Source organism: Cynocephalus volans, chromosome 4 (assembly GCF_027409185.1).
Source record: "Cynocephalus volans isolate mCynVol1 chromosome 4, mCynVol1.pri, whole genome shotgun sequence".
In the NCBI taxonomy this organism is placed as follows: Eukaryota; Metazoa; Chordata; class Mammalia; order Dermoptera; family Cynocephalidae; genus Cynocephalus; species Cynocephalus volans.
This window is the reverse complement of record NC_084463.1, coordinates 18,536,050-18,553,950: the sequence shown is the minus strand read 5'-3', so window position 1 is coordinate 18,553,950 and position 17,901 is coordinate 18,536,050. Positions and strand designations below refer to the sequence as shown.

The window sequence follows — 17,901 nt, the reverse complement described above, 5'->3', positions numbered from 1 at the left end:
TGGATTTTGCTATAAGAATCTCATAGGCATCCTGCAGTTTTGGATAAGAAAGCAGGTGGAACACTTGATTCATTCCATTATGCTTTTAAATAACTATCACAATGAATAATTCGTTAGTTATTATGAACAAGCAAGGTTTAAATAAAAACACATAAGTATAAATTAAATTTCCAGTCAAACTTTGTTATGGAATATCACCTAACCTAACTTTTATTTTGCTAAATAAAAAGAACTGTGTTTCATTTCAGGTGTTGGAATGCCTCGGATCTTGCTCTGCACAATACATTTTCCCAGCACAGGCTGCTCACAGCATTTTGGCTTTGACAAAGCAGATTTGACATTAAAAAGCCCTTAACTAATGACTTGTAACATATCAAAAAGAAAGTTAATTTGCCTTTCCAACATTTTTTTATTCTCCTTCAGTTGTGGGGGGAAAAAAAAAGATAGGACTCTCGTTCTCCTTTCAAATCAGTAAATTAGTTGTGGGAATGCAGCAGGCCTGTGTTCGAGTCCTAACCAGTGATGATCTGTGTTACTCTGAGCAAGTCACTTCTCCACTCTAGGCCTCCATTTTCTCATCTGGCAAATAAGGTCTTAGCTCGGATGTCCTCCCCAGTTCATTGGATTTTCACAATAACTCTCTGAAGCGTACAGGTCAGGAAGTATTAACAGAAAGCTGAGGATCTGCACTCCTATGAATCAGGGGAGAGTAAACCACAGCCTAACACGAAATCAGGCCCACCAGCTGCTTTTGTGCAACTTGCAAGCTAAGGCTGGGTTTTACAGTTTTAAATGGTTAAAAAAATCAAAAGAAGAATAACATCTTGTGATACTTGAAAATTATCCGAAATTCAAATTTCAGTGTCTGTAAATGAACTTTTGTTGGAACCCAGCCATGCTCATTTGTTTACATATGGTCCGTGGCTGCTTTTGCACTACAATGTGGAGTTGAAGAGTTGAATAGTCACCACAGAGACCGTGTAGCCTGCCAGCCTACAATGTTTACTCTCTGGTTCTTTACAAAGTTTGCTGACCCTTACTATAGACCAAGGTGTCTCAAACTTTAATGTGCATACCAATCACCCAGGCCCTTATTAAAATGTAGGTTCTAATTTAGTAGGTTTGGGGCAGAGCTGGGATTCTGCATTTCTAACAAGCTCCTGGGTGGTACCAAAGCTGCTGGTCTGAGGACCACATTTTGATGCTAGGCTCTCTCAGACAAATCTGGTTAAGCCATGAACTTGCTCAACATCCTTTGGTGCCTTTACAGAGCCTTCCAAATAAACTCAGACTCCTTAGTACAATGGGATTCTTGCCAGTCTGTCTAGCTTCACTGCCCACCATGCATCTCATGCAGACCTCAAAACACACTCGCCCAATGTACTATGATTTCTCATCCACCGTGTCTATGCATGACACTGACCTCTTTGCCTAGAATGTCCCCTCCTCACCCCAGCCCTCCACCCTCAACACGTCCTGCCTAGATTCCCTAAGGCTGGGCTAAGTGGTCTTCAGTGAGATCCCGTAGGACCTCGTGTCCCTCTTTGCAGCCTGAATTACATGGCTATGCCACTGAGGTCCTTAAGGTTAGAGGTTGCCTTGTTTATTCCTACGTACCCACTAACCACACACAGTTCTTGGTACATTATTGGGGTGTAATACATAGTATTTGGAATGGAACAAATGAATGGCCCAGGGTCACCAAGCAATTCAAGTGAAAAGCTGGGACTAGGACCTACATTTTCTGAATCCTGGTGTGAGGTTTCTTTTCCCTAATCCATACCTCACAAAGGGATACTCTCTGTCCTAACTGATGGAGGATTTATTCTATAGCATTTCAGCCAGAAGGGAATCCAGTCTGTGCCCTGAAAATCCTGGAGAGTTTGGGAATAGCAGCCCCTTCTCAAGGCTGGCCATTCTGTTGATCACAGGGAACTCCTGAGCCCAGGACCAATTGCTCCTGAAAACCACCTTTCAGCCTCCAGGCAGCAGATCCTGGAAGCTGATGGCAGCAGTGCTGGCAGGATCATGACCCACACCAGTGCCGTGTAAGAGTGACCCTGTGGGGAGTGGTGACAAGTGGTTAGTGAGAAGGCCTGGGAAAGAGAGTCAGCCTTCACCACGTTCACTACCAGAGCCTACAGGCATTTCCCTTCTCACATCTGTGGTTTCTAGTTCCTCATTGTCCACCTGTACCCAGAGGAACGTGGGTCAGCCAGACAGATCTAGGCTGAGTGCGGCCACAGGAAAGAAGGGCAGAGAGCATGATCCCCCTCATCCCCCAGTTAGTTGGGAGGGCTGGGGCAGGACGGAGTGGGGCTAGTAGGAGGGAGCAGAGTGTGAAGGAAGCCACATCCTGCCCTGAAATATGCCCCATCTGTTCGATATGGCATCTTCCCACCCCTTCCCCACCTGGCCTCAAATTCCCACTATTAAATTCATGTACATATTCTCCCCAAAAGGCCAGTGATGGCTGCTATGGGCTGAACTGAATTGTGTCCCCTTAAAATTCAAAATTCACAGATTGAAACCCTAACCCTCATTTGCTATGAGGTCATGAGGGTGGGGTCCTCACGATGGGAATAGTACCCTTGTAAGGTGAGACCAGAGGGGCCAGAGTGTGCTCTCTCTCTCTCTCTCTCTCTCTCTCTCTCTCTTTCTCTCTCTCTCTCTCGACTCTCACTCTCTATTTGGCATCTGAGAATGCAGTGAGAAGGTGGCCATCTGCAAGTTAGGAAGAGAGCCCTCACCAGACCTTGATCTTGAACTTTCCAGCCTTCAGAACTGTGACAAAATAAATGTCTGTTGTTTAAGCCACCCAGTCTGTGGTATTTTGTTGTGGGAGCCCAAGCTGACTAAGACAGAAGCCTTCTTTCACAGGTAAGTTGATCCGTTTCAATTTCCTTTAATGAACTTTTATTAAACTCATGAAGGCAGTGGCAAGTCCGGTTTTGCTTACCATTGTCTCCCTAGAACAGGGCACATGAATAGTTAATGTTAATAAAATGTTAATAGAGGAATGAATGAATAAACTGAGTGCTCACTATGTACAAGGCACCATGCAAAGTGCTAGAGAAATAGAAAAGACTAAGACACTATCATTCCAAGGAAGTCACAGACTAGCCTGGGAAACTGGCATAAGCCAACCATGTAGACGCGCTGTGAAAAGTACTCCACCAGAAGTGTGGTGGGGCACATGCAATGAGCAGGGCAGCACACACACACGCATGCACACACACACATGCACACACACACACACACGCACGTGCACACGCACGTGCACATACACATACACACATTTTGCCTTGAGATGGGAGTGGAGACAGGTGGGTAGAGGAGTAAGAAACAGGTAATGCAACCCGAGAAATTTTTACAAAGGAGAGAATATGTGAAAAGAATGGGTAAGATTTCATCTAAGAGAAAAATGCACCCAGGAAAAAGGCATTCGTTGATCCATTAGCAAACCTGAACACAGTCGGGAGATGCTGAGAATGCAGGGACGTGAGTAGTCAAAGGTAGCTGAGTCTCCTGGAAAGGCATGGGGGCAGGAGGAAAAGATGGGGAAGAAGGAACTAAAAAGGCTGGCAGCCACCAGAACATGCTTAACTCCTGATTGACAGTGATGCCCACAAACACAGAACAGAGCCTAATGGAAAGAAATGGAAGACAATCAATAGTGGAGGAAAGTTGGGAGGTCGGTACAGTATTTTGAAACTTTTGAATACAGTTTTCAAAGGGCTGTTAGGGTGAGGAGGAAAGTCAGAGGGTTCTAAAGGCAGATGAATTCGGGGGCCGGCCAGTTAGCTCACTTGGGAGAGCGTGGTGCTGATAACACCAAGTCAAGGGTTAAGATCCCCTTACATGTCATCTTTAAAAAAAAAAAAAAGCCAGATGAATTCGAGCACCCTGGTACAATCATTTCCAGGTTGGATAAATCCTTTAATGCATCTGTTTTGTGTTTCTCATTTGTAAAATGGAAATATTACTGTTTTCCTCAGGATTGAGAAGAGAGCAAAACAACACATAGCAGGTTCACAACAAATGTAAGCTCTCACTGTCTGTCTCTATTTAATGAGGAAGTTGCAAATATCCCGCAGTTCCAAGGTGGCCCTTTGAAAACTGGAGGAAAAACGACCCCCCTTTCAACACGTACCTCCTTGTTTTGTGATTATCTGCTGTTTACTAATCTCAGGGATTCACTGATGCCAGGAAGTGCATCCTGTTTATCTCTGGGGCCCATAGGCCTGCACAGTGCCTGGCTCATCAGAGGTGGTTCTTGCATTTCGGGAGAACTAAACTGCACAGATGGGCAAGGCAGACATAAACTCTTTTCCAAAGTCACAGGACAGATCAGCAGCCAAGTAAGCCTAGAACTCTGGCCTCACAGTCCATTGATTTCATGAGACCACGTGGGCTCAGACCAAACAGAACAAGACTCTGATCTCAGCCAGTGATGTATGAATTCCTCTCCAAATTCCCACCAAATGGGAACTGCCACCCAATGCTGAGCATCCTGTGTCACCTTCCTCTTTCTCAGAAGCAGCATCCACACTTTTGCACAGAGGAGCAGACACAACACTCAAAACAACTCTTAAAACACTTTCCTGCAGTGTGGTCTCTAAACACAGGAAGCAGCAGCCGGTCGCATTGCCAGTCATGCTGATTTGCCTGGCAGGGTGCTAGAGCTCAGTGTGCGAGTTTAAAGCTGTGATCCAGGAATGAAAATAAACCAGCAAAGTAGAAACTGAAGCACCCTAACTATAGGTCTAATGAAAAGGTCTTTGGAGTCTGGAAAACCTGGGTTAGAAACCCAGCTCTGCCAGTTACACATGGTGCATGTCAAGTGACCTTTTTGAGCCTCCATTTTCTCATTTGTAAGATGGGCTTATTAATACTAACTGCATAGGTTTACAGAGAAGACAAAGAAATAAACATCCCCTTCTGACACGACGGACCTTCACAGATGAGAGGACAGGTACCTCCCCACCCTCTCCATCATATTATATTATATCAAAGTCATCTGCTTGAGGCTGTCTTCCCCAAGAGGTAGGAAGCTCCTCGTGGTCAGGAACTGGGTGTTTTTCCTATTTGAACCTCCAGAGCTTAGCACAATACCTGGATGCCCAGACAAAGTCATCGCTCAGTAAATTTTTGTTGGATTAATAGGACCCTCTTTCTGCCTTGCCTTAACATCTTTCTTATCCCTTCAAGTCTTCTCCAGACTAAACATCTGTAGCCCCCACTACCTGTTTCCCAGGACAACTCAGAAAAGCAGTGGCTAGTGCCCCAAGCTGCAGAAGATAGAAAGGGGAAATTAAAAACCCCCCAAACAACATAACACAAAACAAAACAAAATTTCAAATGCTGAGATTCCATCCTCCACATCCTTCAGAGCCAGCTGCCTAGCAAGCAGCAACCTTCTCTGTTTACTCGAGGTCCCTGGAGAGCCGTCCCATCCGGAAGCCTTCATCAGTCACGCACGAGGCAGGCCATCCTGCCGAAGCCATGTTCCTGGTGTCCGGCCTCTCTTGTTCTGCAGGCCGTCTCCCTGCTCCATTGCGGGGCTGGCAGCTGCCGGCCAGAGCGGACAGCCACCCTTGCTGTCTCCCTGCCAAGGCTTGATGGATGAAGAGATACTAGGAGATCTGTGGCAGACATTCTCCTCAATTCTGATACACAAAAGTAAGTTCTGCAGTCCCCAGGAGGCTCATCTCAATTGACGGGCTGACTTGCAAGACCTACCTACAAGCTGGCTCCCACAGGGCCCCTCGCCATTATCACCACACTGCTGCTGTGTCATGATTCTTCTTGATCAGGAGAGCAGCCACTCTGTGCACTGGGGAGGCCAGGCAGAAGGCAGGAGTGGTGTGACTCTGATTATGCACTGAGGAAGGGAGCCACTACACATTCCTAAGCCAGCTCCTCGTCTCCCTGCCCCTCCCCAGAACACTTATCAAATCAAGTCAATGCTATTTACGTCATCCCTAGGCCCCAGGTCTTGAGGAGGTTGGGGAGGGAACTCAGAAACACACTCTTGCCAAAGACTGAAAATAGCTTAGAAACTAATACCCAGAGTCCCCTTCTGCACCCCAGTCAATGCTGGGATTCTAATGCTGATGACCTTAACCACCGTATCTACCATTTACTGTGCACTTAAGGGTCAGGCTCTGCACTAGCCATTCCTACATGTTTGTATCATCTCATTTAATCATTGTAACAATCCCTCGAGATAGACATCATCACCTTCATTTAAGAGATGAGAAAACTGAGGCTTATAGAGGTTTCATAACTTGCCCAAAGTGCAGTAGAAATTTGAATGTATGTCAGGTTGACCACCAACTTGAGTTCCAAACAAACCACTATGCATTCTGCACAAGACCTTCTTGGAGGCCACAGGAATAGAAATATGTGTCCTGTCTTTACCACGGAGGTTCAATTTGTAGCAGCGGGTGGAGGCTGGGATAGGTAGTTGGCAGGAGCTTGACATCCTGTGACTCCCAAGAACAACCCTGTGCCTGTCGCCCAACAGTTGGGAGCTGAGATGGGTAGAGTATATATACACACACTCACTCTCAGATACACACACACAAGCTTCCAGAAAGGGTGATAACATCACCACAATTCCAGACCACATCACTAGACAGCCAACCTCATTGCACTTAGCTGGTGCCCAGTCACAGACCAAACCAATGGGCAAGTCAGGTTGCCCTCTTGACCCCAGTTCTGTGTCATCTAGAGACATCACATCATTTCTTTGGACTCAAGTTTGGACACTGCTCAGACTTTATTAAACACCAGCAATATGTCCACACTGTGAGTGCTGGTTAAGAACTCTGACTCTGGAGTCTGACTGCCTGGGGTTTGCATCTTGGTTCTCCCACTTACTAGCTGTGTGATCATGGGCAAGTTAAAATATGTGCTTCAGTTTTTTCATCTGTGAAATGGGGATAATACTAGCTTGTATCTCATAGGGTTGTTATGAGGATTAAACAAAATAAAACACATATGAAGTTTTTCCAATATTGGCTGGCACACAATGGGCACTCAGCTAAGGTTAGCTATGAATACTTAGTGCTCGGAGTGGGAGGGGTAACGGTGCTGAAACAACAGAGGACTTACCAAAGAGAAAGGCAAATGAGGCGAGCCTAGTGGACTGCTCCTCTGGTGAAGTGTCATGAACTGAGAAGAGATGCAGACTAAGTGTTTATACACTCACATGCTGTGATTGACAGCAAAACGGCCCCCAAAGCTGTCTATGTCCTAATCCCCAGACCCTACGAATATGTTGCCTTACATGGCAAAAGGGACTTTACAGATGTGATTAAGCTAAGGATCTTGAGCTGGGAGATGCAATCATAAGGGTCCTTATAAGGGAAAGAATGAGGCAGAGAGGAGATTTGATGATGGAAGATGAGTTTGGAGTGACATATGTTGAAAATGGAGGAAGGGGCCACTTGCCAAGGAATGCAGGCGACTCTAGAAGAAAAACCAAGGAAATAGATTCTTTCCTAGAGCCTCCAAAATGAATGCAGCTCTATTGACACCATGATAAAGTCAAGCCCATAATACCCATTTGGGACCTCTGACCTCCAAACCATAAGAGAATAAATTTGTGTTGTTTTAAGCCACTGAATTTGTAGTAATTTGTCATAGCAGCCACAGGAAACTACCACACATGTCTTTGGTCGTATTTGGTGTATTTCACAAAACCTCTCGTATTTCATAAAAGCCATTTGCTAACTCATTATGACTCATGTCCCTGCTTCCTACAAGAGATGAAGTGAAAATTTCAGCTTCCACAAGGAAGTATTCGCTTTGGTGGAACTGGCTTCTCAGGTGGTTCCTCCTGTTCCTCGCCCTGATGGAATTACCCCTCTGAAGCAATGCGGCTTCGCATGGGAAGGAGACTAGAATAGCCCGCCACACCCCACACAAAACCAACAGTTCACGGATTTTCTGGGAGAGCCTCAAAGTACCAGGACCCTACTGCTCATAATAAATAATAGTATCGCTTTGCATGTGCATGACTTTTTGTGGTTTTTATTACTTTTATATCCATTGCCTCATTTTGATTCACCCAACCTATGGAAATAACTTGCTCAAAACCACATCCTCAGAAAGTAACAGATCCGGGACTTGAACCCATTCTTTTTTCTCTAAAGCCAATTTTCTCTCCCCCACAGAAGAATATAATCTGTTCTCACCTTCATTAGTGGGTGAGGAAGACAGCTATGGATCCCCTCCCACATCTGATTTACCACTGTTGTGAGAGGCACTACCTCACCCCTCCCACCTGCCTTCTCAGAGGTAACCCTTCCAACTGGCCTAGCGACAAGTTAGCTTCGTCTTCTAGAGCCTGAGATGTACACGACGGCCAGCAGTAGGAAGGAAGCAAAAGGAAAAGAAAAGACAGAGAAATAATATGAAAGGGCTAATGCACACAATAGATCAGCCCATTCCTCCGGAAAACAGAGCCAAAACCTTGTTAGAAATCTATTTCTTGGAGCCTGTACTCAGGGAGGTGGCCTGGTGTCTAGACTGGGGGTCAGCGGGCCTAAGCTCTGGTTCTGTCACATTCTAGCTGCTGGATCTTGAAAAAGTTGCTTGCGTTGCTGGTCTCATTTTACTCAGATGTAAAAAGAGGGTATTGGACTAGATAAGTTCTACTAGCAATTCCAGCTATGTTTTTCTGAGATTCTGCCTCTGGAGGTTTTCTCCTAGCAGATCTTACACATGCAGCGTAATATTCAATTATTTGAACTGTCTATTGGCCTTTCCCAACCCTTCCCTCTCAAACTGCAGGAGTGCTGCTCCCGTCTTATTTGCCCTGCAAATTTAATGCAGTGCTCACTGTCTGGTTATATTACCTTCCTCATCCTCTCACACATGTGTCTTCTATCTCTTGCGCCACATTTACCACATTTTGTCATAATTTCCTACCTTCTACACTAGATTGCCTGTTCCCTGAGGGTGCAGATTATATCCAATTATCTTTGTACTCCCAGATGCTATTATAATAAGATGTAATTAGTTGCCCATAAATACGAGGCGAAGTGTCTATACAAAAAAGAAAAAAAAAAGGCATCACACAGGGAACTAGTCATGGAGAAAGTGGCTGAGGGCTTGGGCCGATCACTTCGTGTCTTTGTAGGTAATACAGGGTAATCCCCTTCATCTTGCTTGCTTCACAGGTGAAGCTTGATGAGGCTTGAGGGAGGAGACAGGAGAGGAAGGGACAGAGAAGGGAAGCCAAACATATTAAGGTTGCATTAGTTCTCCAGGATGGGTAAAATCTGATTAGGTAGAGAGAGGTAAGAAGACGAACAGGCAATTCAAGGAGAGGTTGATGAAGAAACGAGACCTCAGATGCCAAGGGTTGAGAACTCCAGCAACCCCACATAGTCCTACATGTGTTCGTGTGTGTGTAAATAGACTGTATACAAAAGAATGCAGCCATCGAGGCAGATTTCTTTCCTACTTTCAAAATGCTTCTTACCCGAGATAAAAGAATAAACATTTAGAGAGCAAATACTCTCAGTAAATATTTTTGAATGGGGCACAGTCAAACGGATGTAGGATTCTAAACAATCCTGCTACCTGATTCACAGAGAAGGTTTATCCAACCAAACCTGATAGAAATCAGAAACATTCGGCTGCCTCAGGCCATCTGCTCTGTCAGCTTCCCCTTGGCATTTTCTGGACTGTTGTGAGCTGTTATGATGGTGTTTCTTTCGGCCTCCCACTCTACGTGGGAATGGCCTGGTCCTGGGGGAGTTCATTGCCACGGCTGCTTTATGTACGAGAATGTTTACGCTTCCACAGGGAAAGGGAACACAACGGAAGTGTTACAAAAACAGCTGGTGCCTCCGCAGAAGCAAAGATGTCCCTTTAATTAAAAAGGTGCCCATAAGCAATTTATTTACTCATGTGCTAGGCTCAAGGCACTAACTAACCTCCTCTCTTATTTAACCAGCACTTTGGTTATGTTTTGCAAGAAAGGACGTTATGTACCAATTTGAAAATTATACTAATGCATACTAGTTAGACGACTCCCCACCGTTGTAATTGTCTCGTATCTTTCTTTCTTTCCATTTATTTACTCTCTAGAATATCAACAGTCCTGAAGAGTTCTCTTTAAAGGGAGAAGAGAATTTGACAATAAAGCACTGTGAAAAACAAAATGAAAACAGAAAAGCCAAATGCTCTGAAACAGAAAAGCACACAAAAGCAGTAAAAACGTGCTTGCCCTGCTCAAAAACACTCGTCCATGTCACTCTGGAGTCACCTGAACTGCAAGGGGTCTTAGAGGTGGTTGACTTCAACTCCTTTTACAGTTGAGACCACTGAGGCCTGGGAAGAAAAAGGATGTGTGTCGGATGAAAGAAAAGTAAACCTTGCTTGCTTTCATCACACAGTACCATTGGGCTACTTGTGGGTGTGAGCAGAGTCCAAAGCCTTCAGACACTCTGTAAAGATGTATTCACCCAGGCCTAGAAAAGGCAGACTTGCTGTGCAGAAGGTCACTATAGAGGATTTGCAGCCAGCTAGAGGGAGTGGCTGACTTCAGTGTCTGCTGGTGAAACTTGACATTTGTCTTTTCCTCCGGAAGACTGCACAGAATTTAGCAGAATGCTGTGCACCCAGTAAGAGCTCAGACAATTTCTGGATATTCATCTAGGTCTTCACCATGGGTCCCATCCTCACAAATAGCAGATGGCAAAGAGCATGACTGAAAAGTCACTGGGGAAATGGGGATGTTGGCAAGATGGAGCAACGAGAAAGAAAACCACCGATCACTCACCCTGAGCCTCCAGCAGAGGGTCCAGAGCACTCCAACCACTGTTTCATCCCTCTACCCAGCCTCCAGGGAAAACAGGAAAAACAAATTCTCCTGTGAGCCTTGGGGCAAATACCCAGTGGCTCCTAGGAGAATTCTCCAATGCAGGAGACAAGAGCTTTCAGTGCTGATGAGAACCGCAGGCATCTCACTCTCCTGGCACTGACTCTGTGGCCTGCTTGGGGCTGTGCCCATCACAGTACAGAGAGGATCTATTCTTGAGAGTGCTTTTCTTCTTTCTTTCTCCAGGGCTCGTGTCTGATTCCATTTGAGAGTAATCAGAAGACAACCATATGGTACCCCTTCAAATCCCCAACCCTGGCCATTTATTATAGTCAGCGGCTTGGGCAGTGCTGGCTGTGCTCTGGGTCTGCTTCTACTTAGGCCTGGCATCCTCTCAGGGCATTCTGGAGAAAGAGAGAGGCACACGGGGACAGAATGCAGTATGGAGGAAGAAAGCATCAGTTGACCTCTTCCCCACCTCACTACTTTATGCTAACAGCTCAGAGAGGTACAGGGAAACATAAAAGGGATGGCAGCCAAGAAACCAGACAATAAAGGCAGCTGTGCCAAATAACATCACCGCTTGAGTGGCGCTAATACCCAGCTCATCACTGAGGGTCTACCGAACATCAGCACTCTCTAGCTGTTGACGTGGACTGGCACCCTTAGCTCACAACAGTCCTTCAAGGTAAGTATTGTTAATGCCAGCATTTTACAGACAGGAAAACCAAGGCTGTGCATGTTTACCAGCCTGCCCAAGGTCGCCCAGCTGGTAAGGGCAGAGCTGAGATTCAAACTCAGGCTATCCAGACAGCTGTCACAAGTTCAGACTTCTTTGCACCAGGGCGGGGGATAGGGCCAGAAAACGATGGGGACTCTTCAGGTCCTGGATGCCCAAATAGAGGGACAGTCCCTGCTATACACAGATGCCTGCTGGGATTGGGGAGGTACTGACAGCACCCCCACACCATCATCAGCTGGAAAAAACCTGGCAGCAGACACAGGACTCCCTCGCTTTGCTGCCTCAGTGAAAAGCAAAGCCTTTAGCTCTGAGAATGGCTGTCTACTCACTGAAAGGCAGCTGTACTTTGAAGCGGCTGAGGGCAGGGGACTAGCTGGTGATGAAAACCACAGCATAGAGCCTGAAGGCAGGATGCTCAAACTCTGTGACCCTTCACCTTCTGAACCCCAGTTTCCTCATCAAATTATCAATGGCTGAGACTTGATGGTGATTATGTATGTGAATCTGTTTTATAATCTCCAAAATGATCTATAAACCTATAGTATTATTAGAAATTAGGGCATAAGAGGGAATTTTCACAGAAGCTGTGTGCAAAGGGTTATAATTACGCTACCAGCACATCCAAGTACCTCAAGGTCTACTCAGCAATAAAAAGAGAAAAATTACTGATACATGCAGAATGAGTCTCAAAAATATTATGTTGAAGGAAGGAGGCCAGGTATATGAATATGCATTGTATGATGCTACTTATATGCAAGCCTAGAAAATGCAAACTGATCTATAATGACAGAAAATGACGGGTGGTTACCCAGAGCTAGGGGTAGAGAAGGGGCTGCTGCAAAGGGACACAAGAAATCTTTCAGGGACAATGGATGTGCCTTGTAGTGGTGATCACACGGGTATATTCATTTGTCAAAATGTGCCCGTCTTTAAATAGATTTAGTTTATTGTACATAAGTTTTATTATAACTCAATAAAGTTGAAAAGAAAGAATGTCGACATCTTTCCTTTTGAAATAGGACCTCTGTGTAGCCTGGAAGTTCACTGGACTTGCAGTTTTAGCCTGAGGCTGTTATGGCAACATGCCCCTGTGAACTAACTGTGTCACTGTGGGCAAGTGCCTGAGCTACTCTGAGCCTCCAGTCTCCTCATCTTTAAAACGAGGGATGTATTGTATCTTTTACCTCAAGGACCGCTGTGGTGATCAAGTGGGATGATGAATGCACATGAGAGCAATTTTTAAACTGCACAATAATACACAAATTCAGGGTGTAGTGTGGGTGCACGGTCACGGCGGGTAGATTAGGAACTTCCTTGCCCGCCCCACCCATAAGAACCCTGCAGCTCCAGGTGGTCCCCAGATGTCTTCTCTTTTTATCCAAGGCCCCTGGGAAAGCAGCTGCAGCCCCGATACCAGAGTCAGCTATGTGTCAGAGATGCTGGGTTGACCAAGTGCTTTCAGAGGATCCAATGTCAACCAACAGGTAAGCTGGAGAAAGCCAGAGAAACTAGACACTTTAATTCATGGGCTCTGCACGACGCTTCTCAACTCCTCGGGCAGCCAGCTTTGAGTGGCTTTTATCTTTGGGCAGTGAGGCATAGCTAACACAGCTTACTGTCCAAAGCCAAGTCAAAGGCACTTATTCCAGCTCTTTCCTTCTGCCACTGTCTTGCTTGTTAAATAGTCATTGTTCAACTGTTTTCCTTAAGAACAAAAGGACAATCTGATATACATGGATTTACTCCCCAGGCATTTCAACCACCATCTCCCCTCCTTCCTTTTCTTTCAATCCAACATAATACCATAATAATATCTTCTGTCCAGATTGTTGTTAACTTTTCTGAGTCCTTTTCTGTTCATTGTCTCATTTCGTCTTTGCAAAGCCTTGTGACCCACGACAGGTGTTGCCATGCCCAGAAGCTGATCAGGATATTAAGGGAAAGGGGTTAAACGGAAGACCTAAAAGCTTCAAGTGTCAGTCGGAAGCTGGGCTAGAACTCAGGATATCTGACCCCTGCCACAATCCTTCCCAAGTTTATTATCTCTCAATCATTAGGAAATACCCAAAAGCCATTTGCTGTAGACAAAGTTCCAGCCACAGGCGGCCTCAAACAATAAAAGAGATGAGAGCCTTCTTCTGAAGAGGTGAGAGCCTCTCTACCCAGAAACCACGGAGGTCAGTAGGGGGTGTTAGTGCTCCAACAGCAAGTCGGGTTGTGCAAAGCAACAACTCTTATCAGAGTCCCTGTCCTGCCTTCCTGGCCCCTGAAGCCTCCTGTTCCTAAGCCCTTGCCCAGCACACACACTAGTCCTTTTCCTTCCCACCAAGCTCACTCGCCTCGAGGAAGCTGGATCTTTATTTTTAGAACCTTTGGAACAGGGAAGTGCTGTTGGGCATAGAAAGAAAAAGGAAGGGATAGGCCATTTCGACCCCTTGAAAGTTTCCTTCCTGATGCCTCCCTAACACCTCCTTACCTTGTACTTGTAACCTCTCCCCCGCTCTTCCCCCCCCAAAATCGCAACTTCTTGATCCTTCTGCATGTGGTTGGTTCTTCTGCAGCAGTGTCTAAGTTGGACTGAAGTTCACGTGGTAAGATGGAAAAAGCCGAGCACAGCTCCAGAGGAGTAATGAGCTAGAGAGAACATAGCCTGAGGTGGCCCTGCTTGGGCTCAGCCCTGCACTCCTTCTGTCCTTTCGGCTCTGTCAAGCACTTAACAAGCATGCGCTCATTAGTCATGCTCCCCTTAGAGGATGCCAGCAAGGCTCTGAGGGGGCCAAATGACTTTTCCAAGACAGAGCACGGCACAACGTAGGTTGGAATGAGACCTGGCCTCTCTGGCCTCTGCCTTCTCTGCTGGCCCACCCAGAGCCCAGCCGAAGTGTCCCTTCGTGCTGCCACACAACACCAGTCCCCCTTACACCCATAGAGGAAACCAGATCTGTCAGCCCTGGCTACCATCGCCTCTCGAAAGGGCCGTGTTTGAAACAGGCGTCTCATCCCCTCCTGAGGCATCACATCCAAATCTTCCCAAACTCAGGAGACCATCCTGCTCTTTCCTACTTTGGATTTCCACCACAGTCCTCCCTCCAGGCCTAAGGCTTGAGAAAGAGGCTTCTCCTAAGCTAAGTTTCATGCTCTTGCTCTCTAGACTCTGCACATGAAGTTAAAAGCCTGCTCTCTAAAATCTCTGATGGCCCCCTCGTCTCACTGACCTGTGTTAAGTTATCTTGGGGAAGGCTGACCACATCAGCTTTTCTTAGTTGGGGTAGAGGAGATGCAAGCCTGAGCAAGGATCCAACCAGATCAGGTGACCTCCATGAATTCTGCCCGCTTCGAGGCAGAGCATTTAAGAAAGACAAAACAGCAAACCAAACCTCCCTCCCACAAGGCCTATGCTGTCACCACCTTGGTGAAGAGATACAGCACTAGTAATAATAATAATATAACTGTGTAAGGCTGAATAATGACTTCCCAAAAGATACCCATGTGCTAATCACTAGAACCTGTGAATGCTACCTTATATGGTTTAAAAAAAAAAAAAAAAAAGACTGCAGATATGATTAAATTAGGGATCTTGAGATGGGGAGATTATCCTGGATTATCCAAGGGGGCCCTAAGTACAATAGCATATATCCTTATAAGAGACATGCAGGGGGGGGATCTGACCCAGACAGAGAGAAGAATGAAGGCAGAGAATGCCAGCAGCAACTGGAAGCTGTAAGAGGCATGGAATGGATTTTCCCCTAGAGCCTTCAAAGAGAGTGTGGCCCTGCTGCCACCTTGATCATTCCAATGTTACTGATTTTGGACTTCTGGTATCTAGAATTGTGAGAGAATAAATTTCTGTTGGTTTAAGCCACCCAGTTTGTGGTCATCTGTTACAGCAGCCATAGTTAACTAATACGGTAGCAAACACTTAATGATCACCCGCTGTATACCAGGAACTGTTCTAAGCATTTTACTCACGTTAAGTCATTTACATCCTAGCCCTAGACATGAGGCCTGAACTGTGCAGACACAATGCCTGGGTTTGAATCTCAGCTTCACTGCTTATTGTCATAACCTTGAGCAATTTATGCAACCTCTCTAAACCTGTTTACCGATCCATAAAATGGGCATATAGTACATTCCTCACTGAGTTGCTAGGAGGATAAAACAGGTAATAAGAATAAAGTGCTTAGAACAGTATATTGTAAGTACTCAGTAAATGCTAGCTATTATGAGATCTAAAGGGCTGAGCAAACCAAAATTAGACCCTCACACTAATCTTGTCAGGATATGGGCACAGCCTCATGGACCCAGTGCAGGAAAAAAGATGTCCCTTAGAGCCGATTTAAATAGCAAATATGACAGTCTGAGGAGTTCAATTAAGTATTTCTTCCCTTAATTAAGTAACTTAGGTCCTTAATGCTGGCCTCATTTTAGAAAAGGCAGATGCCTGTGACTATGTTAATTCTGCAGCATTAATCAGCCGACTTCCCGGCTCCTACCTCCTGTTCTTAAGCGGAGCTGTACACATTGATCACCCTTACTTACCAAGGGCCTAACTTGCAGCATCCATGCCTGACATGCCCTGCAGAGCCCACATCTTCTCCCTGTAAATCTGTTTCCAAATCTGGAGCTCTGGTGCTTGAAGTTGGGGGGAGGCAGAAACCAACAGCCCATTTTGTGGCCTTCTAAGGCCATACCAAGCTGTCCCAGCAGGCTGGATAGAATGGTCAATTCAGGGGTCTGCTTTGATCATGAGTTACAGCCAAGTTAGTAAAGGATAAATAGGGTTTGCCCATGGTCAGGGGAAGGGAGACCTAGAGTTATCACTTGAACAAAAAGGGAGGGAAAAAAAAAAAGAACTTTACTTGGCCCTTCCTGATAAAGTTTGCCCAACTCTCCTGTTTAGGTGATGTAATTCAAAGATGTAAAAAAGCAGCGCCCCACAAGATCCCAGGCCTAGTGTCCCCACCTAAGAAATCTGCGCCCCAGGAATTAACCAGGGACGAAGGACCTGGCCAGCCGGCCTCGGCTTCCTCTGAGGCAGGGTTCCAGCCCCTGAGATCTGGGCTGACGGCTGACGAAGACTCCTGCGGCTGCTGCCCTGCGCTGGCAAGCAGGCCTCTCCCTGGCAGGCTGCAGTGGCAGCCACCTGCGCCCTCCCAGCCCTTCCCTATCCCACCCTCCGAGAGGAAGGAGGAGGAGGGAAGGCAGCTCCCCTGCTTACTCTCTGGCACCCACAGATTTTAGCGCTGCCGTCACCACTGACGAGAACCCAGGTCCCCTGGAGGAATCGTTTCTCCTTATTCCATCCTCCCTATCAATGAACACGCAGCAACACCCACGCTCCTGCTCCTCCTACTCCGGAGGGAGACCGAACCAGAGAGTGACATCCGGAGCTGGAAGCCGCTGCAGTGGGGGCGCCGGCCTCCCTGCCTGCAGTCCCTTGTCCTTTCCCAGCCAGCACAGGATCCCAAGCCTGCCCAACGATCCGGATAAAGACGGTGCCCGAGTCCCCTGTGGGGTCTCGGGGAGCGCGCGAGACAACTGCTTAGCTCCTCGGGGAGCACCGGGGCCGGGCGCGGGCCACCGTCCCCGGGACTCGAACCCAGTGCCTTCGCCCCCCAGCTTTAGACATCCCACGGCAAGCCCCCAGCCCGGCTCTCCCGCGCCGCGTCTTGCCCCGCACCGCCGCCCGGAGACCAGCCCCGGCCTGCCCGCGCGCCCCTGCTGTCCCCCACAGGTCGTGGGCAGCGGGGAGCGCGCCGCCCGGCAGGCAGGCAGGCAGGAGCGGGAGGCGAGCCGGAGCGAAGCCGAGGGCCGGCCGCGCGGGGCGGCAGGGGGCGCGCAGGGCTGCGAGCCCCGCCACTTACGCGCGGGCTCTGGGGAACCCCATGGACAGGAGCACGTCCAGCGCCGATCCATGCTTGATGGTGCCGGGGCGCTGCTGGCGGTTCCTCCGGGGGGTGACTTTGCTGTACAGCTCCTCTCTCGCAGCCATGCCGAGCGGGCTGGGGTGGCCGTACTGAGCCATGGCTCAGTGGCCAGCCATCTCCGGGGAAGACGCCCGAGCCGGATCGTCCAGGAAGGAGGAGGCAGCCGGCCTGGGGCAGGGGCGGGGGGTCGGGACCGAGAGCCAGGCGGGAGGCGACGGCGGCGGGGGCGGCGCTCCGAGCTTCCCCAGTCTCGAGATGGGCGCTTCCTGGTGAGGCCACCGGAGCCAGAACGCCGGCGAGCAGCTTGTGCGGGACCAGCCTTCAGCCGCTCCGGACCCGGTGCCCCCAGCGCTGCGCCCGCGGTGGCCCTCTCTCCTCCGCCCTTCCTTCTC

General features: G+C 47.6%; 1 protein-coding gene across 2 annotated transcripts in view; it reads right to left on the bottom strand.

Annotated features, from left to right (window-relative positions):
* The window catches only part of UBASH3B (ubiquitin associated and SH3 domain containing B), a 126,716-nt gene extending 108,815 nt beyond the window's left edge, over window positions 1–17,901 (bottom strand). The window contains exon 1 of one of the 2 annotated variants that reach the window (XM_063094116.1): window positions 17,447–17,901. In XM_063094116.1, the coding sequence (XP_062950186.1) occupies window positions 17,447–17,607 (161 nt within the window). In that variant the 5' untranslated portion in view covers window positions 17,608–17,901. The remainder of the gene's footprint in view (window positions 1–17,446) is intronic. The other variant, XM_063094117.1, reaches the window with a different exon arrangement.